General features: G+C 35.3%; 1 protein-coding gene across 6 annotated transcripts in view; it reads left to right on the top strand.

The window, feature by feature from the left end:
- The window catches only part of LOC101746106 (G-protein coupled receptor Mth2), a 94,431-nt gene that overhangs the window by 21,640 nt on the left and 49,572 nt on the right, over window positions 1-23,219 (top strand). For 2 of the 6 annotated variants that reach the window (XM_062669824.1, XM_062669823.1), the window contains exon 1: window positions 5,525-6,259. The exons of 3 other annotated variants lie outside the window; for them this stretch is intronic. In XM_062669824.1, coding sequence (XP_062525808.1) covers window positions 5,825-6,259 — 435 coding nt within the window. In that variant the 5' untranslated portion in view covers window positions 5,525-5,824. Of the gene's footprint in view, window positions 1-5,524; window positions 6,260-23,219 lie in introns of those variants that run through there. One more of the 6 variants, XM_038012263.2, reaches the window with a different exon arrangement.

Here is a 23,219-nt window from a genome sequence, read left to right as displayed (position 1 = left end):
GCTTCACGTATTAATATATAGATATAAATAACATTGTGCTTTATTTGGTGTTTGGTAACAATGTAATTATGTAAGGTAAGATTATATACACTTACCAAAACGTGAAGGCAAGAGTACACATTTGCCGGGAAATGTACATATATATATTAAAGTCAGTTCACATATACCAAACTTTTTGGCAAATGTGCACATTGACCGGTAAAAGTGTACATTTACCGTAACATATATATCGCTTTAAAAAAAAAGGTTCTCTATCATCTATATTTAATTGATTTTAGCCTACAGATCGAAGCTTCCAGAAAAAAAAACAAGTAATCTGTCTTAACGGGATTGTTGCAAATAGCAGTACCTATTTAACTTGCTTCTGATATAATTTTGTGTTCGCTTTTAACGTCAAGAAATATGAGGGAATATATCGGATCCGCGTCGTATCGTCAGAAGAAAATGTCTTATTCGAACGCCTTAGTTTCAATTTCCATTAGGCCTACAATTTAATTATGTAAAAGCCGCTTAGCTAACAAAAATATATCGTATTAAAGGGCACGCGGTGACAAATTAAAACAGTCTGTAACAGGAGTATTCTGTGAAGGGAAATTAAACTATAATTATTTTATGGTTTTGAAGGGTGATTTTTTTATAAACTAATGGTACCCGCAGTAGTCGAAATTCGGCTATAATTAATTGAAATTAAAAGTTTAAACATTATTATGGTTCTATTGTCGAGTATTATTATACTTCTATAATAATATATAATTCACCAAAATTATACTATAAATAAATAACATTAAATGCAATATTAATCTTTTCTCAATTTCACCACAGACTTTAAAGAATAACAAAAGTTTCACCATTGATAACACACAAAAAGTATATTTACACGTATGTGTTATGTCAAATACGTCGTAGTGTATGTAATGTTTTCTTTATTGATTTAATGTATTTTTAATGCACAATTTTTAAAAAAATATTAGATTTCTGCACATCTTCTCTATGTTCTCTATAAGTGTGGAAAATTTCACACTCCTCCGTCCGCGCAATTTTCGTAAAAAGGGATACAAAGTTTTTGCTTCACGTATATATATATTGAAAAAAAACCTTAGTTTTGAAGTAAAAATCGGCTAAAATATCGACCGTTACGTAATCAAAATTGGACCCTATACCGCATATTTCATTTCGCAGTAGTCGCCACAATCATGTTGGCATATCTATAGGTTCCTCTAAATGGGGCTTATGTCCAAGCCTAAGACCTTAATGTACTATTAAGTGAATTTTCGATAGAAACTATGGTAATATGCAGCTTAAATAATTATAAATACAAATTACGTTAACATTACAAAAACATTATATTTTGGTATTTCCAGTATTAGTCTCTACGCTGTCTCGTTCGCTCGGCTCATTAAAGCAAAGTGTATGAGCAGGACAGCGTGTTAGTAATCTTAGTATTCAAGTCAGGATACCTTAGAACAGGAAAAAGCAAACATAACTGTGACCACGGCAACAATTCCTTTAAAATATCATAATACGTTTTTGAACAATTTTATAAGGTGAAGCTTTAATATTTAACAAGTGTTGTTTTATAGAGCAGATTTATATTTTGACAAAGGAGTTTCCTTAGTTAATCAGATTACACACACTGCGTGCGAATTGTGTTGTATTTTTAATTGTAAAAGAGTTCGGTGTAAAATTATTAGTTAAGATTAATATTAATTCGTTATTCCATTGTGAATGAACCAACAAACGAAATTTTAACATTATCGCTATATATGTGAAAATCGAACACGTGGAAGTCGATTGGAATTGATATGAGGTTAATATATTTACATCAAGTTAACCATGCATCATACTCAACGATAAGCCACAGGGACGCTATGAATGGCGTTGAGCTTGATATAAAAATACTAGCCGTACTCGCCCGCTTCGCTGGGCATTTAAAATTAACATTATTAATTATTGTCATTATTATTAGGGAACCCAACAGTCATATAAATATTAACCTATCCATTAAGTACGCGTATTTTCCACATGGATACCAAGTTTCAAATCAATCGGATGCTTGGTTCAGTAGTTATAACGGAACATCCGTAAAAACCACTGTAGATTTATATATTAGTATAGATTATTATTACTTGATTTTATTTTGTCTCATACTAAATGTAATAGTTTGTGTATTCGACACGTAATCATGTAAAATTACCTTAAGGCTTTATGGATTGTCGCACAAAGATTGTTTATGACCTGGATTAACACAGGATATTTTTATAAGCTATATATCTGCTAAAATATATATTTATTGCCCTTGTAGGCGGACGAGTATACGGCCCGTCTGATGGTGAGTGGTTACTGTCGCTTATGGACGTCGGTAATGTCAGGAACGCAGTCAAGCCCCTTCCTAGCAGCCACAATTCTTTAAGCCTTTTTTTTTTCGGGCCGGGGGCCGAACCTCCTACGAGGTCCCCGCGCCTAGGGGGCGCGTAGGGTATGTGGGACTGGTCCGCGACTGCGAAACCGCGGGCCCAAGGATGTTTTCAGGGTCCTACCCACTAAACGACTCCCCTGCACTCTTCGCCCAAGCGTCCGATCCCCTCCGAGATCAGAATCCGCGGTCAACACTGCAACCAGACAGCGCAGCTCACCTCAAGGACGCCCGGCCGACGGAGCGGAATCAAAGGCTCTGAAACGTCAGCCGTCTCGGTAACAACTCTTTAAACCTGGATAAGGTTTTTTTTATCAAGCCCTAAATTTACCGCGAGTAAAACTTAATATATAAATATTTATAGTGTTACTATCGTTTTAATTAAATTAATATCCTTTATGAAACTTTTTATACAAATTATTAATTATATGCAGTTACCTATTTTAACATGCATCTTATACAAAACATAACAAACTACTCTACAGATTTGAAGTAAATTTACAGGTACAACTATTATCAGAACGAATGTTAATATCAGATATGTCTTTACGAAAGAGTCTTTCCGAAGATGATCACATCGCACTGACAAGTAAAAAAATAGTTACTTCCTTCTTAAAGTTCAAACTAAAAGACCACGTTTTTTTTTTGTTGTTGGTCCGGCTTCGTCTATGATTACTCAATTAAACTGGTTGTAGATTAGATTAGTTTTGAAAGACAACTTTTTTAAAAGATCACCATAGTTCGTAAATATTTTTTGTGACCAATCTTTATTCGGATGTCGAAAGAACGGGGATTTACTGATTGGAAATATCGTTTATGATATTATATTCAACTCAGTGACTGATTCTTAGTGCTAAGACAATATTCTGAATGGATTGTATAGTTGTATAGACATGTGACATGGCGACTTATAAACTCCAGCGAAAGACTTCAATAAATAAATAAAAACATTTTGATTTTGTTTTCTTGCGGCAGCCTTACTCCAATACTAAATTGGAGACAACCATTTGTTGTCAACCATACGTTTTTCACATGTCCTGGGTTGTCTATAATATGGTTATTCCGTCTAAGACCAATAAATTCACATAGTTGATATGTTAGCGCAAATAAAAGCAACTAATTCAACAAATTTTATGATCACAATTGCCTATTGTCATAATAACAGTTTTTACCTATTAATATGTATATAAAATTTCCAACAAAACATACGTGCTATTACGGCATACAAAATAATAAAGCGGTTACTCCCAGAGGAAGGTTATGACGGGCTTTAGTCATGATACAAATAATTCATTGAAAATTTACGTTTTTCAGGGTTGCGCGGCTTATTGGCAAATGTGTAATAAAAACTTAATTTAGTCGGGTTCGTCTTTTCGTAGCCCCAAACCGATTTGACTCGAAGTCTATTAATACTTTCATTGTTTAAGCTTTAAGTAGGAAGCCGGTATACACAGCTGACACGTCAAAAGTTAAATGTGGTACTCCAAATGGTAGTACAGGATGAAAGCGCGAATGTTCCGAAGCGCCAGATATACCTAAGTGTAGAATAGTAGGTCTAAGTTTGGTGAAATAGTGGAAGTCCTTAACTAATGTTTGGCTTAAGTCAAGGTTTACTAGAAAACGTGGTATTGAAGACACAAAAGTATGTGCCTCTTCTTAAAATTCTCAATAATGGGAAACGTACGATGGTTTTTGTTGAGATAATTTAACAATACCGTGAACTGTTAAACGGAATATAACGTTTCATGGAATTTAACAATAACTTCAATTTTTAAATAATTTAATTATGTACCAATTTCGTGAACGTAAATTTTAACGTTCACTAAGATTGAGGGAACGGAAATATTAAGCAAGTTTGAGATAAAATTAGGTTAGGTACCACAAACATCGGTCACCGTCCCCGTCGAGCCTCGACGAGTAAATTAACCCACAGACACAGCCCACTGAGTCTCTCGCCGGATCTTCTCAGTGGGTCGCGTTTCCGATCCGGTGGTAGATTCTGCGAAGCACAGCTCTTGCTAGGGCCAGTGTTAGCAACACTCCGGTTTGAGCCCCGTGAGCTGACCTACACGTTAGGGCGAAGCTGATATAGCCTCTCAAGGCTATCAGCATAGGTAGGAGATAAAAAACCTAAGGAGCCATATACTTCAAGCGACGCGCACCCCTTTTTATTACTACTAGGTATACTAATATATTGACTAAGCGCATTTTGAATTACTGGTCGAGAAAAATCCTGACCCTTCTACCTTGATCGATTTTTTGATTACTTGTTTCCATCACAGAAGGAAGATCTTTCACGCAAAAACTTAACGTCTACCTTATTAAGCGCGTCAGAGATTCCTACAGCACGTGGCTTAAACATCTTTCATCAGTCAAATGAATTTTGTCAAAACTGAAGTGCTGACATTTGAGAGTACCCAGGAAGGAATCCAGATATACCGAAAATAGAGGAACGTGATCGGCATCCAGATTGTGGTAGGACCTCTTGCGAGTCCGCACGTGTAGGTACCACCACCCTGCCTATTTCTGCCGTGAAGCAGTAATGCGTTTCGGTTTGAAGGGTGGGGCAGCCGTTGTAACTATACTTGAGACCTTAGTACTGATATCTCAAGGTGGATGGCGCATTTACGTTGTAGATGTCTATGGGCTCCAGTAACCACTTAACACAATGTGGGCTGTGAGCTCGTCCATCCATCAAAGCAATAAAAACAAAACATTATCGTGACCACCAAACAGATTTAAATTACAGTTTTACAAATACGTCCTGATTAAAAATAATATCTGTACATTGACATTCTGTATCAGATGACTCATCAAAAATGACATTAATTAGTCATATATATGAAGCTGAGCATGCAACATAAAATTGTTTAAAAAAAAATACGCAGCTAATTACTAGTTAATATCTTAATTACTGTTTTTTATGTTCAGAAACAACAACAAAAAAATATGGTAATATTGGTAAGTCACAGTCATTACTGTGACACTATAAATATAATTGACCTTCTCGCAAATCGTACGAATAATACGAAATCAAACAAGCTTGCAATTTAATTTGAATAAACCACAAATGAAACTATTTAGTATGACAATGTTTTGGCGAACATGTATCTAAGCGTTTAGTACAATTCACGCGGTCTCAACACACGGACATATTTGTTTGTTATTTAAAATAAACAATACAAATATTTCTTTAATCAGAATACAAACGGGATTCAATCTCACTATTATTAATTCGTTCTAAATTAAATTGTTTTTTCTTGTTTCCGTTCTAACGCGTCCCTAGTTGAGTACAAACCCTAAAAAAGCCGGGTATAAATTAAAACACGCAAACTTTTAAAACCAGTTTGCATCGAGATACGAAGCGTGCTCGTGTCGTGATCCTATCAAATCTCTCTCAATCTAAAAGCAATGTTTCTTTTAATTATTCTTGTAACTATCGCGTCGGTTCACGCTAACAAAAATCTATGCGATACGAAAGACAGTGTTGATATTACCAACGGTGAGCTACTGTCTAATGGGACTATATTAAGCAACGGAATTCTCTATCCACCGAAACATGTGTATTTTAATAACGAAACTCTTAGAACTTACGGGTGTGTTTGCAAAGTAAAAAATTGCGTGAGAAAATGTTGTTCTATTGGTTCGGTCATGTACATGAATTCGACCTTCAAGAGCTGTGCTTATTTGCCTGATGAGGGAATCATGATGAATCGAGGCTTCAACTTGCATTACGTAAATCGAGTGAAGAAAAACGTGAAACTTAACGATTCAGATTTCGGTTACGTATACGGGAAACCTTGCGATGACGTTTACCTGGAAGATAAGAGTTGGTTCCTACAGGAGGTGAGTCAATATAACGAATTATCTATAGGTACATATACATTGCAAAAAATAGATTTCCGTGTAGACAGTAGACTAAACAATCAAACAATGCATGACGGCACAATGTTAAAGAAATTCTAATAACGATCGATCATTTAAACCTTAATTCATTGTTTGAATTATTTTTTGTCTTAGATAGGCAAAACTCCTCTCGACCCATTAGTTAATAGACGTTATACCCGTTACAAAGATCAACAACACACCACCAGCTCGAACTGTGAACTATTTTAATAGATAGGTCAAAATAAATTTACATAGAGCTCACGTCTTGAAAACTCGAGATAGAAGTCTCACTTGTTTTTGCAATTATATTAACTAAGACATAATTAGCGGTGTCACAGGTACTGATGCCCCAGACGGTCGCGATGTGATCAAACGCTTATCTGCCTTCGAAGAAAAAAAAGGTCAATTAACTAACTAGTGAGATTGAGTATTTGTTGTGGGTTTACTATTACTGCTGCAAAACAGTCTTCCGTCAGATTTGATAATACAGTATCAAGATTGTTGGTTCAGATTGTGATCCATGAGCTGGATATACTGAACTATAACCACATAAATCCGGGCTAGTCGCTAGCTTGTCAAGCCATCTAGAGTATGTTTAGGCTCATCAACAACAGCCCGATAAATCATTGGCCGATATGGTAATTGTACTAGAAGTTTGAGTTTATTCAAGTCCACTGATGCGTCATCTTATTAAAATTCACACCGCTGATAGTTTGATTGTTTTTTTTTTTCAATACGATTTGGAATATAAAATACAATATCAAACATGCTTATAATGTTTGTAATCCATCATTCTTATATTCAGTTTTCAAATGTCCAAGGATTTTTTTTATCCTATAATCCAAATCATGAAAATAATCATATAATGAAAAACTAATTATCACTACAATCGGTGTTAACATCAGAGGCGCGATCTGTTTGTCTTCCAAAGCTTGTATCACCAATAATATTTTAGAAAAATAACATGCGACAGCATTCAAAATACTCGGAAATATATTTTTATTGCTGTTTGCACATCATTTCAAAATAAATAAGCTTCTCGTGTACTCGCTTTAAGCTCGCCACGTACTTTCGATTTCTTGAAGGCACTTACTTATATGTTTGTGTGTAAGATCTGTTATATAATCTGTTATGTGTTTTCAATATATACATACACGTCTATTCAAATACTGACTGATTTTATTCTATGTTTTATTCGAGGTTAAAAATTAAAAAAAAGATTACAGCAAAAAATGCTAAGTATTTTAAAATCTTATACCTTTAAACGAGCAATTCTTGTATATTATTATATATATAATCTGAATCTCGGAAACGGCTCCAATGATTTTCATAAAATTTAGTATACAGGAGATTTCGGGAGCGATAAATCGATCTAGCTACGATTTATTTCCAGAAAATGTTGTTTTGTTCGTGTTTTCAATAATCGACTCTTCCCGACATCTATTGGCGAATAATAATACTATTTTTCTTAATTGAGGGTAACTAACCGCTTTAAAGACACAACAAGATGGCGTTATCAAAAAAAAAACGAACAAAGCTCGGTCAACATCTAGTATGATTAAACAGTCGACCAATTTTTTCCTGGTATTGAGGAAAAGACTACATAAGTTTACAAGGTTACAAAATTCCTAGATATATAAGTAATTTTGTAGAGAAAAACATTTCGAAATATAGCAGATTCGATTTAATGGAGCTATTTTCGATGTTCAACGAATGTTTGTCGTAAAAAAATTTAAAATTTTGTTTCATGATACAGTTCCAAGGTTAATATTATTATTTTGACATTCAAGAGTGCACGCCGATTAAAATGCTTTGAATACGGAACTCGTTTTTTTAGTACGGTCAATTGGTTCTAAATTATTTGAGGTTCATCGCCTTAGTTTTTAGCGTACTTCGTGGTTCAAGAAGTTTCAGAACGACTTTTCCGGAAATTATGAGAAAACTATGAAACAAGATTTTCTGAGGCCAATTGAAATGAAATTGAATCAAAAGTTAAGCATTTTTGCTCATTTTATTTAATTACTAGTTTTTGCCCGCGACTCCCTCCGCGTGGAATAGGTTCTTTGGCATAACGCTAAATTTTACCCCCCACTTCATTTATGTAGAAAGTGAAAATATTTTTGAAATATTTTTCACTGGTGGTAAAACTTTTTGGGAGTCCGCACGGGTAGGTACCACCACCCCACCTATTTCCGCTGTGAAGCAGTAATGCGGTTCGGTTCGAAGGGTGGGGTAGCCGTTGTAACTATACTGAGACCTTAGAACTTTGATCTCACGGTGAGTGGCGCATTTACGTTGTAGATGTCTATGGGCTCCAGTAACCACTTAACACCAGGTGGGCTGTGAGCTCGTCCACACATCTAAGCAATAAATAAATAAAAGAATTATATAATGTTAAGGAGCTATTTAAACCCCTTTTTTTGAAATATTATTTATTGGTGCTCCACTTGTATTAGTCTTACCGTGATGTTATATAGCCTATACTTCCTCAATAAATGGGCTATCTAACACTGAAAGATGTTTTCAAACCGACCAGTAGTAGATTAGCGCTTTCAAACAAACAAACTCTTCAGCTTTATAATATTAGTATAGATTTTAAATTTTTATTATTCAATTTCAAAGAAATGTTTAGTTTTATAGTTGTGCTGTCATTCGTAGTTCGTTTTCTGGTATGCTTAAAAAGATAATTATTCAACTATACTGTACAATTTCTATCAACAACGAATTGATATAAACAAGAACTTGTATTCTTAGATTGTTTTATTTTAAAATCGTTACGACTGTGAAATATGCGTCATTTTAATTCTGTTGTATTTCGTATATTGGTGAGAGGAAAATGGAAGAACACGTTTATTGCATACACGTAGGTGTTTTGTTTTTTTTATTTATCTCTTACACACAGCCCACCTGTTTTTTACGTGGTTACTGGAGCCCATAGACATCCACATCGTAAATGCGCCACCCACCTTGAGATATGAGTTCTAAGATCTCAGTATAGTTAGAACAGCTGCCCCCACTCTTCAAACCGAAACGCATTACCGTTTCACGGCAGAAATAGGCAGGGTGGTGGTACTCGCACCGTGCGGCCTCACAAGAGGTCCTACCACCAGTAATAAAGTTGTGTGTATATGAAGTTCGTAAATTTGAAAATATTGTTTATTTCTGTCAAGAAAATTTCAACGGCTGCCCTTTAAAAACGGAACCTAGCAGAAATAAGCAGGCTTACAACATGCCCCACTGATGATGATACATATTCTGTAAATTATATTTTTTGCGAGTTTGATTTTTGTTGCACGATACTGACCATTGTGGAAGTCATAAATATGCCCACAAGTGGGATTTGAGTACCGGCACGGTCGCATCATTCGACATGAGTAGACAGGCGTCTGATCCATTGAGCCACTTTTTTCCTACCTATGCTGATAGCCTTGAGAGGCTATTTCAGCTTTACCCTAGCCTATAGGTGAGCTCTCGGGACTCAAACCGAAATTGTTGCTAACAGTGGCCCTAGCAAGAGCAATGCTTCGCAGAATCTACCACCGGATCGGAAACGCGACCCACTGAGAAGATCCGGCGAGAAACTCAGTGGGCTGTGTTTGTGGGTTAATTTACTCGTCGACGAAGAGTCGCAAGCGACGGGTTCGGCGAGGACGTATTTGTACAATCTATTTGTACAATAGGCGGTCTTATCGCTAAAAGCGATCTCTTACAGACAACCGTTTAATTTACAGAAACTCTGAAAAAAATAGAGATACAGCAGGTATGTTCGCGGTGTACTATTAATAATACATTATTAAATTAAATACATACTTACAATAAATAGAAGCATACCGTAATGCTTGTTAATAAATGGAGAAAAGTACATTTAACATCGAAATCGATATTTTAATATGTTCTTTATTTATATAACTGTTTAACTTTGTTTTATCAATAATGTAGTTTTAAACAAAACCACACTATAACGTGGTTTGTAATCGAAAAGATAATGCAATGTTTTATGTCCATTGTGCATACTATTTTTGTTGTTGTCGATAGAATGAATGAAGCTGTTAATGATTTTTTTTATTGCCCTTGTAGGCAGACGGGCCTACGGCCCACCTGATGGTGAGTGGTTACCGCGGCCCTTGGACTTCAGCAATGCCACAGAGCCAGGCCTTTGCCTACCGCTATGTATGATGAATGATGCAATCAATAAAATCGAGAGATTAATCTGGTGCTTTAGCCTCTTAAAGATCCCGTGGACGGTATTCCGCACCAATGCATCCATTCTCAAAGAATTCGGTATCAAAAAACGATTTTCGTCTACTATACAATTACGGATTTTAAGGTTCTTTGATCAGATATCCAATGAGAACTGGATGGAGATTCTAGTGGATCAAAGCCAGCTGGAAGATAAGAAAGCACCTGGTCGATCACCAGTCCGCTAGATGGACCTAATCAAGAAATCCACTGAGTCCAAGATAGTCATAGTGTGCACGAAACGCTTTGAACCACCAGATCTAAAAGAGTATCGGCACGAGGAAAATCCTTGAAAACGTTGGGGACCAAACGAATGCTTCAACCTGGTATATCGCCAGAGCAACCACGACTACTCCAACAAGAGCTCCCTGCTAAGAAGAAGCTCAATCTAATGCTTAAGCAGCGGTATTGTTTTTTTGGAGTCTCCGCTAATTTTTTTACTGCTTTTGTCAATTAACGTGTCTGTTTCACGGCATATTCAATATCAATGTCAATACGCAAGACGATGGTAAGACTACTCGGGAGTTTCCGTAATAAACCATACAACCAATATTTATGCAAATCGTAAATGTTTTGATACGTGATAACGCAAATACGGCATTAAAAGATAATTATGAATATCGCGCAGGATGTTGCGACACTTTGTAGGCGTAGGAAGGTCAATTTGTAACCGAAATAAAATTAATAATCGTATGGAATAAATGTAGCTGAGTTGCACCTCGTGTGCACACACACAACTGACCGTTGCTTATCTATATGTATAATAATACGTGAAGCAAAAACTTTGTACCCCTTTTTACGAAAATCGCGGGGACGGATGAGCACAAAATTTCCCACACTTATAGTTTATATAGAGAGGGGTGAAGACTGCGATTTTTTTATTAATTTATGCATAAAAATAAAACAATCAGCAATAAATCAATAAATAAAACATTACACACACTACCATGTATTTGACACAACACATACGTATAAATATACTCTTTGTTTATTGTTAATTGTCAAGCTTTTTTTTTTAAAGTCTGTGGTCAAATTGAGAATAGATTAATATTCTTTGTCTTTAATATTATTTATCTATAGTGTAGTTTTGGCGAAATCTGTAATTATGTTACAGAAGTATAATAGTGTTTGACAATCGAACGATAATAACGTTTAAACATAAATTAGTTATAGTCCAATTTCGATTACTGCGGGACCACTAGTTTTTATAAATTACCTTAAACCCATAAATACATTTCAGAGTTTTCTGACCACCAGGAAGTGTGTGGCCGCACATAAGAAGCAGTAACGTCTTGACTCCTGAGTATAGAGGTAAACTTTTGCCTAACATTCCCCTTGAAGATAGAAATGTCATAGCGCTCGAGAAGAACTGTGGTAATACAGTTGAACTATTCTTTGGTGGTGGTGGTGGTGTGATGGTACAAAAGGGATGACCGCATCATCTCCGAAGATTTCTTAGAATACTATTCCATGGTACATACTGCATAGCATGTAGAGAATATCATAGTTTCACCTTTGTAGGCGTAGGGGATTTTGTATCTTCCAAAATTTTGCAAAAATAGCAACCTTTTATTGATCAAGTGAGAAATCATTTTGATACTTAGTGACACATCACTTTAGTTATATTATCAAGTCCTTGAGACTTCATGAATCGACAGGACTGCTGTGAACAATGAAACGAATACAAACACAATGAGTTTACTTATAGAGTTTACGGTAGGCAGCGGCTTGGCTCTGCCCCTGGCATTGCTGAAGGCCATGGGCGACGGTAACCACTGCCCATCAGTTGGGTCGTACGATCGTCTGCCTACAAGGGCAATAAAAAAAAAGTTTAAAAAAACTAAAAAAAATACGCTTTTATCTAAATAAAAAATAGAAAATAAATTTTAATAAATTTGAATTAAAAACAGTGTAAGAAAAAAATATTATATTGTAAAAAAAGCGTGAGGTGCTTTTCAGGATATTATGAAAATATTAATAATAATTGAATTTCAATTTTTTATTTAAATATTGAATTGTCATCGGTCCTTAAAAAGTATGCCAAATTTCGAGTTAATCCGACGTTTTTAAGGGAGTTAAAATCATGTTCAAAGATTCCGTTACATACGTCCGAAACTAATAAAAGCGTATTAAAAAAAGTCACTCGAAGACTCCATTACATTCTCACAAATATTGATTGATCATACTGTGTTGCTGTCGGTCTAGTAAAGAAAGAGTTAAACAGTTTGTCGTCACATCAATCGCCGGCTTATCTACTCGATGCTAAAATTAATGATAGAAACAAATTTTACTTGTGTTTCAAATACACTAAAATCAGCAATGTAAAAATTCCATTGACTTCAATAAAGGAAGTTTGATATTCGACTGTGTTTTTTTTTATGTGACAGGATTATAAGGATTCTTTTGTCATTTAAAAAACCGCGGCTTCTCGTGCGGTCGCATTAAAAGGATATTAGTAGTTCTTGATTTATAGTTAATTATACATATTTAATTGTCCTTGACTCATCATTAATGATATTCTAATTTTATTTTTGTTGGAGCTAGTTTGTTTTTTTTGTTAAAATTTTGCGTTGTTTGTTGGAATGTTTTTTTTAACTCAATCATGCAAAACATAGTTTTAACGGATGTGGATTATTTTTCGTGTAAATATATATTTTAGATAGTCATCAAAAAAATAAGAAAACCATTCTTAATCGTGGTAAAAGTCATAACCCCAGCAATCCAGGCTATAATTACTATAGCAAACATAGCACTGTTCTTTGATGTTCACTGTTCTTGAACTAAGTAGCTTATGGACTAGAGAATAACAAAAGCAAGCGTTGATTGCCCTTGATCCCGGGAAAATGCAACGTGTTCTAAATTACAAGTAAAACCACGGCGCACGTCTAATTTTAATATAGATGTGGCGGGTAGCCGGGTCATACAACGCAAGATAATTGACAGATGCCTGAATCTCGCTTACGACATTTTCAAGATAAAGCGCATATATACAAGTTCCGAACAACAACATTCGGACCGTCGGTCTACCGAGCAAATATCACCCGCTCGGTGGAAGATCTTCCTTTCGTCGTATATTCCCAAATAGACATAAATATGTCGAACAAAGCAATATGCATAAGTCAATCAAACACATTAGTAACAAAAAGATTTTATGAAAGTGTGTAATGTGCAATCAACGATCTCACGGCCAACCTTGAGATAAGAGCTCTAAATCTCAGTTTTATAGTATATACAAAGGCTGCCACGCTCTTCAAACTGGAATGCATTACTGCTCTGTGGCAGTAACAGGCAGAATGGTGGTACCTGCCCGTGCGAATTCCAGAGAAACCTTACCAACAGTAACCAGTATACTGCCTTGATACGGAAGCAGATTGTTCAATGACTTAATGGCCTTTTTTAAATATTGGTACTAAGTTAGTATGCAAACACAAATACTAGTCTATAGAACGACTAAGATCTATCGAACGCTGTTTAATATATGATGATTGTAAAAAAAATACACTTGGCTATTTAAAAAAAAATACACTTGCAGTTATTTAAGCTTAACAGATAGTTCATTCACTCCTGTACTAACGGTCGCGATGAGACCGAAGCAATGAGAACCACCGCGGCAAATTTAATTGAACTTAAAAGAAAACAAAACACAAAATGTTTTCTCCGGTCGCTCGATGATGCAGTCCAAAAAATAGTTCCATTATTTATAGACTCCTGGATAATTCTTGTACAGTTCAAATTCATAGTTCATCGACCCAATATCGAATTATTCGTATGATTTTCCTTCCCAAATACCTACGTAAGAAGCACAATGGATGTTTACAATTTGGTTAAAATGGATAAACAAATGATGTCCCTGATTGTATGTGGTGATTGTAGTGGCTTGATTGGTGGATCAAAAATAAAAAATGGAGTCTTTGATGAGTTTCGTGTCTCAAGAAAGCGAACCGGGAAAAAACGTCCGTAACGTAAGATTTTTATTATTTATGTATAGTTTTAGTATGATGGCTATACAGTGTCTAATGTATAGTCTACGTGATGACGGTTATTATTATTATTCATATAAATAGCTGTTTCTTTGTTATATTAATATTTTTTTTTTTTTTTTATAAATCATTGTGAATAAAATAAAGTTGATAACTTTGTAAGGTAGTTTTTTTTTATCAATAAAAAAATCTTGATAAAAATGTATACCCGATTAATAATTTTCTTCATACCTCGAATAGAACTTAAAATTAATATTTTTATACTAAAAAACTTCGTTCCTATCCGGTGTCCCACGACACCACACATCTTTTTTGTTGCGATATCCACTAACTATACACCATTAGGAGAGCGATGATCTCGTCTACTGATCCATCATCAGGCGTTCTAGGAATACGGAGGTCGTTTGAATTCATTGTTGACGGTCGCCTCTTCTATCACTCTCGCTACTAATCCGGGTGAGAATCGGACATCCGGGTGAGCGTAGGGGAGTCGTTTAATTAGTAACATATTCCATGGGATTAGTCGGCACGTCTGTCATCTGATATTCAGTATCCCGTCCAAAACAAACAAGAAACTTTCAAACTTTATTTAAAATTTTGAATGCAATATTTGAAATGTATTCAACTGATAATTATTTTTAATAAATGTATCTTTTTTTATTTGATTGGTTTTGTTAATTTTAAGTATGTTTCAATGATACTATCTATGTACACATATGGACTTGTTGCCTGAAATAAAATAAATCATTCATTCATTCATTCATTCATTATTACATACATATAATAATATATACAAATATTATTACAAATGTATGATTTTTTATTTGATTGGTGTTGTTAATTTTAAGTATGTTTCAATGATACAATCTATGTACACATATGGACTTGTTGTTGTCTGAAATCAAATAAATCATTCATTCATTAATGCATTCATTCATTCATTCATTATTACATACAAATGTATGATTACAAAAAGTACTTTATGATTTAAGTGATTTTAAGACTAAAAATATCATTAAACGTATAAAACGTATAAAAAAAATCACACAAATACGTATTATGTATTATATAAAGCGAATACGTAATTGAAATTGTCCCTTTAGTTGTGTGTTTCGACCTAGATTTTTTTAACGTCATCCAATACATTATCGTAATGAGCTGTTACGATTTATCGCCTGTATCAATCACCGTCGCTTATCGGGACACTTTCGGACACTCAGCCTAATGCACTACGAAACATCCACGGTAGCAACGACGGTTGACATCACAGATCGGATTCTGTTGGAACGAGAAGGACTCAAATCAAGAGGAAATCTACAGCCCACTGAGTTTCTCGCCGGATCTTCTCAGCGGGTCGCGTTTCCGATCCGGTGGTAGGTTCTGCGAAGCACTGCTCTTGCTAGGGCTAATGTTAGCATCACTCCGGTTTGAGCCCCGTGAGCTCACCTACACACGTTAGGTTGAAATAGCCTCTGAAGGCTATCAGCATAGGTAGGGAAAAAAAGGAAATCTAAGTAAATAAATAATTATTCGGGAACACTTATTCAGACGACGTCATCTTTGGAAAATCTATGATTTTTTAACCTGGAAATTAGAGATACATTTGTATAAGTTTAAATCACGGACTAATTTTCTAGGAACAACAATCAGTCAAGCTTTTCTTTTCCCTTACAGCCTATGGGGCTATTCCAGCTACACGCGGACGGGTAGGTGAGCTCACGGGCTCAAAATGATAGGATTTGCTAACACTGGCCCTAGCACGACAAGTGCTTTGGAATCAGAAATGCAACTGAAAAGATACGGTGAGAAACTCAGTGGGTTGTGTCTATGGGATCACATATCCCATGTCCCACATCTATGTCAATATGGTATTATATATATTTATATATATTATATATATTTGACAATATGGTATTGGCTATGTTACTCTATATTCATGTTATATAAATGATCGGAACGCAGAATTGATAAAAATAATATGATACTTATAACACAGGTGGGGTAAAATAAAAGATAATGTGAACAATTTCCATAAAGATTAATCACAACTCAATATTATTTTAATTTTACTCACAAGATTGAGACTACAATAAAAAAAAACGACGTAAAAAATATACAATAAAGACATTTCATTGTGGTACTCTCTACAATGAATTATTTAGCTTCGTGTTGTAAATAACTAAGTGTGTTGTAATTGTTTATACCTATATTTTTTTATGAATCAATACGGTCAATAGCTCAGCATAAGCTCGTCAATCAATACTCGCACAATATCGCGTCGTCCGTGTCCGTAAAAACTTTAAAATATTTGACACCGCCGAAAAAAATGTAATAACAATAAAAACGTGACATTAAATCGTAAAAGTAGTTTCAGCTATTTCTAGGACACGTGCAAACCCAAAATAAATTTCAATGTTAGTGTCACATAAAACAAATAAAACATGTGTACCAAATCTAGCCACTCATGTCTAACCTTATCAATATAAGTACTATGTTATCAATAGTAACATTAATGTAAGTAATGTCCACCATTCTGTTTAATGAATACACGACCAGCTAATGCAATTTTGTTAGATTGAAATATGGTAATGTACTTCTTTAAGATTTACGTAGCGTGAAACAAAACGCCTACTCTATTTTTAATTATACGTACATTATCTGTGCATTTTTTATTCACTCACGACAACCGGTATTGTGTTATTTGTATTTGATAAGCAAATTTGATCTGCAAATGTGTTTTTTTTAATATTTACTAAACTAACACTAATGTATCCATCCTCAAAGAGCTCCAAATCAAACAAAGGCTTTATTTAATATGTTTGGACATATCATTCGTAATGAAAGCTCATTGGAACGTTTAGTGCTTCAAGGAAGAGTAGACGGTCAACGCTCTCGCGGCCGATCATCCACAAGGTGGACAGACTTGGTTAAGTTATCTACGAAGTGTTCCCTTACTGAGTGTACACGTACCGCCACAAATAGAGAAAGATGGAGAAGTCTCTCAAAAGCCGCAACCAAACATTAAGACTTACGTAACCACGATCACTCCGCCAGGAGTGAACGACTGAGAAGAAGAAAACTAATACTATCAATCAATCGAAATCAACTTTAGTATTGGGACGACTCTTGATCATTTCCCCATTTCGACAAAGCGGCACGACACGAGAGCCCTCTCATCATGGCTGCCGGTAACTACTTTTTAGGGCCAGTGTTAGCAACACTTCTGGTTTGAGCCCCGTGAGCTTACTTGTACGCTAGTGTAAAGCTGAAATAGCCCCACAAGGCTATCAGCAAAGGTAGGAAAAAAAATTGCGTTCTGATTTTTTTCCTACCTACCTATTCGATGGTAGCTTAAGGGACTATTTCAGCTTGCCGCGAACGGATAGATGGACTTATGGACTCAATTTGAGATAAATTGCTAACACTAATCATCGCATAACATAAAAATCGCGATCCACTGAGAAGATCCAGCGAAAAATTCAGTTGTTTGTGTCTATGGGACGATCTGATAGCGCCTCTGTTCTGCTCTCACGAAAATGAGGCACCGCGTCGTGTTGGTATACCGAGCCGTTACAACTTCAATCATAATATTAATAACAACAGACGGCCATATCACTAAAACTCATTTAATAGTTCGGTAATATTTGACGCGCCTCGCGAACCGTATACCTATTCCATTACCAAGTCTCCGGGAGCACTTAACGTGAAATCTTTTATGAGTGCTGAAGATTGACATGCCATAATATCAGTATATATAATTGGCATTGTTATTAATATCTTAAAAGGACTTTGATGGACAGACTAGCGCTTGCTGTATTTCGCAGATAGCTTCGAAATACTCATTGTTGACCAGCTGTATTGCTGTATTATTTACGTAACTACTGGTGGTAGGACCTCTTGTGAGTCCACGCGGATGGGTACCACCACCCTGCCTATTTCTGCCGTGAAGCAGTAATGTGTTTCGGTTTGAAGGGAGAGGCAGCCGTTGTTACTATACTTGAGACCTTAGAACTTATAGCTCAAGGTGGGTGGCACATTTACGTTGTAGATGTCTATGGGCTCCAGTAACCACCTAACACCAGGTGGGCTGTAAGCTCGCCCACCTACCCAAGCAATAAAAAAAAAAATGCGTGGCGACTCTTTGAATAACTCCGTTACAATAATCACGGGAACATCGTAAGAAGTTTCCCGCCAAGCTCTGTAAGACGTTATAATCAACGCACCGTTTCTGTTTAAAAATAGTGAATGAATTCAAATTGTCTGCGGATTCTCTTAGAGGCGGCTCGTCCCTCACCTCATTTCTAAAAATGTTTCTCGTTCCATTCCATTCCATTCCATTCCAAGCGCCTTTATATCGTTTTTCACATAACTTACTTTTTAATTTGTTGTCAGTACATGAAAACTAATATTTAAGTGAAACAGATCTTGGAACTATAGCAATAAAGTTCCTTTTCGTATTAGTCCTTAGAACATCAATCGATGTCATTTATATATTTTCGGTAATTTTTATGCTTACAATTAAATTCAGTGATACCAAAGAAGACAGTAATCGCTTTGATGTTTTGGGACGCTACCCGTGAATTAAAAAAAATATAAATGTATATCTATCGTATCTCTGTTAGATTCTAGACATCTTCACTCTACCGCGTCACATTCAAGGAAAACGTCTAGGAAAAATAAATTCTGACGCGGCGTGGTGGTTCTAATCGGTGGAATAAATAAAAAATCAGTTTCAAATCTCTCATGAGATTGTACTATATAGGTGAATAGATAATCCTGTCCGGATTGAAACAATTAGAAATAACAGGAAGGTGGCTTTCAATTATCGTAAATGTTATCTATATATTAATACGTGAAGCAAAAACTTTGTATCCCTTTTTACGAAAATTGCGCGGACGGAGGAGTATGAAATTTTCCACACTTATAGAGAGAAGAAGTGCACAATGTTAATATTTTTTTTAAATAATGCATAAAAGATACATTAAATCAATAAAGAAAACATTACACACACTACATACCATGTATTTGACGCACACACGCATGCATACTATTTATTGTCAAACTTTTGTTCTTGACGTCTGTTGTCAAAATTGAGAATAGATTAAATATTGTTTGTCTTTGTTAATATTTTTCGTAGTGTAGTCTTGGCGAAATTTGTGATTATAGAAGTATAAAATACAATCATAATAATGTACAAATTCCAATTAATTATAGTCGAATTTCGACTACTGCGGGACCTCTAGTTATAACTATTTGCCACACAACAATAATGTCACAACGAATAATTAACTGAAGAAATAAATACACCATTAAACCTTTTATGTTCGTTTTTTCTTTCACACTTGTCTGCCTATTCAAAAATTGGTTCCTTCGTATCAGAACCTATTGAACCGTGTACCAATATTTTAAAGATCAATCAAGTTGCTCGATCCCGAAATACGCTTAGTATTAATAAAAAAAGATATTAATACAGTACTTGTAACAGCTATTTACCTTGAACTTAAAGCTTTAAATTAAGCTGTAATAAAACACTAATTAATAGTCAAAATATCATCTTAAAAATAAATGTTATTTGATAATTAGCATATTATATTCTATAATGCAAGAAGGCATATAATATCATATTATATCAAAAGAAATGCTTAAAAACATAAATGGTTTATCTAAACGCCTGTTGTAAATAAATAGCAAAAAATTAAATATACTTTGCTAAGTGTAAACTTGTAGGAGAAAACATTTTAAATTTGCTTTAGCGTTGTAATAATAATGTATTACAACCAAATACGTTTTTTCTTAATACTTATAGAAAGAAAAATAATAAACTATTACATATATCCAAACTAAGTGATTTATACTCACAGTAACACGTTCAGATACACACACTACTGTTTTTGATAATTCGCGAAATAAATATAATCTTGCACAAAATTAAAAAAGTTTTTAACCTGTATTAAAATGTCCACCACTTGTCAAAGGGTTACCAGAACTAATAGACAGTATCGTTGATCCTGCCCCCACCCTGAGATACCCTTCGAGATGCATTATTTTGTTGCGGCAAGGACTGGCAAGGCATCATGTCCTACTTACTAATCCATATACGCTCACAATACATTACTAGTTTTTATTTGCTTAAGCATTTGCACCTGGTGCTAAGTGGTTATGGGCAGACCTGAGTTCTAAGGCTGAGTTCTATAGTACAACGGCTGTCCCACCCATCAAACCGGTACGCATTACTGCTTCATGGTAAAAATGGGCCGAGTGGTCGCACAATCAGTAATAACTAGATATAATATTAATGCTGAAGTTTCCGGCTCAAGGGACGTTATTTTATGACCATTCCTTTGCGGTTGAAGCAGCCCGTTTATGAAATGCACTACTACCCTTAAGCATCAAACAATCGTCCTCGCCGGAAATTTTCAAGTTCAGATTAAAATCGCACTACTTTGCACAATAATATGGCTCCTACGATATACTTAGCTGTGTAAGTTGCTACTTATTTTGTATTTACTTGCATATTTTTTAGGATTTAATCGTATGTAAGTCTATCTTATATTGTATTTATTTTTCACATGTGTATATAAGTATGGATATATTTTTATTTAAGTTTATTAAAATATATCACAGTCCATGCTAGTTTGCTTATTCCTCTCCCTGCAAGGTTGCTTGGAAGAGATCGCTTTCAGCGGATAAGGCCAATTTATGTCACCGTCTATTATTTGTTTTAAATGCTTACTCTGTACATGTGGTGTCAAATAAAGAGTTATATTGTTATTATTTTTATTAATATTGTTTAAAACTAGATTACATTTAAGATATCACAAAAATCACCTTGAAGACAATTCTCAAAAGAAGCCTGCCGTTGTTTAATTAGTTGTAAATCATGAACGATACCTTGTTTGTGGTCGATTCGCACAATTCGAATGACCATTCATTGTTTTACTGCGCACACATTTATTCTGTGACCTAAATACAATCATTGTTCCCTCAAAGCGAAGGATGATTGTGGTTAATAAGAAATCTGTTTGCGCTCTAAGACAGGCTGAGGCGCCCTCAGACACAGCCCACTGAGTTTCTCGCCGGATCTTCTTAGTGGGTCGCGATGCCGATCCGGTGGTAGATTCTGCGAAGCACGGCTCTTGCTAGGGTTCGTGTTAGCAACGTCGACAGGTTTGAGCCCCGTGAGCTCACCTACTAGTTAAGGCTACGCTAATATAGCCTCTCAATGCTCTCAGCTTAGGTAGGAAAAAAAAGCTGAGGCTTCGAACTTATGATGGCAACGGTTAGGGGGCGTTCATTAATTACGGTATTTTTGAGAGTTTTTCGACCTCCCCTTGATGAGATTCATTAACTCCCTCCCCCTCCCCTAATCTCACGCGAGATTCATCGAAATTTCTGTTTTGCTGTAAGCGTGATGGATTATCGAGTAAAAATACAAACCTTGCTTAGTATTTGTGGGGCACATCGCTACGACTTAACAACAAAACCAATGTACCACTCTCAACGACCTCAAGAACCTCAAGCTCAATGACTTATTAAGGCAGCACAGAAACACACACAAATCTTCAACAAGGACGCCAACTACAACTGGGAATTGATCCTGAAAAGCGTGATACAGTAGGGAAGGTCGCGAATCATTTACAAGGTGATCAAGTAGCAGACAGACTTTTTTATTTTATTAATGTCCTCAACGCCTTGGGCATTGATTTTGTCAATGTCGCAATATAAACAAATGATCGCTAAGATTTTCGTGTTATCTAAGTAGAGGACAAAAAAATCTAAATACAAATAAATTTCATCCGTTTTTCTTTAAGCGAACACATATTCTTTGAACAAATATCTGTAGCTATTTCCGACAGTCAGTTGTTTTGTTAAAGACATTAAAATTTGACGTTCGAGCTATGAGTATGTCCGGTGTGAAAGAGAAAGACACATAATAAAGTACCTATGTCCGGTGTGAAAGAGAAAGACACATAATAAAGTACCTATGTCCGGTGTGAAAGAGAAAGACACTTAATAAGTATCGAAAGATAATCAATGTAACCTTTAGTGAGGTTTAAAATTGTATTAAGAATTATTTTCTTCGTAACATGACAATGTATTCTAAAAGTAGCATTTTTTTTTTATTACCTGGTAACGATACCTTTAAGCTAGGTCTTATATCTTCTTCTTAAATTCCTATTACAATATGATAAATGAAATTAAGCGAAACGAGATGAAATAGGATGAAATCTAGTCTCACAGTAAAATGGTGGTTACTGAGACTTTCTCAGTGGGCTTTTTTAGAAGAACCTTAGAAGTTACGTCCAGCGGCTTTGTTTAATTTTCCCATATTTGTGCACTTTCGCAGATGCTAAACAGTTAATAAACCACCGTTATTATTACAAGCTCTAACCTGAAGAAACATTACATTAGCAAAATAAAACAGTTCACTGAACTTCACTTCTCGCGTTCCCACCAAGAAGTCCAGCGTCGTAAAAACTTATTACTTTTTAATAGCTACGCAGTATTGAATGGGCATATGATGCTTTATTTCTCTTAGGAGTGTTTTATTGTAAGTATTCATTTTGGGACCTCATAATAATACAATATTCCCGTAAAAGCTTTTGTGTTAAAATTTCAACGATGGTTTTTATGATTAGCGTTGGAGAGAAAAGATTCATTTTTTTATTACCTTTGTAGACGATCATATAGTCCGCCAG

This window comes from Bombyx mori, chromosome 8 (genome assembly GCF_030269925.1).
Source record: "Bombyx mori chromosome 8, ASM3026992v2".
NCBI classification, from domain to species: domain Eukaryota; kingdom Metazoa; phylum Arthropoda; class Insecta; order Lepidoptera; family Bombycidae; genus Bombyx; species Bombyx mori.
The sequence above is the reverse complement of the archived record's forward strand: the minus strand, read 5'-3'. Positions and strand labels throughout refer to the sequence as shown.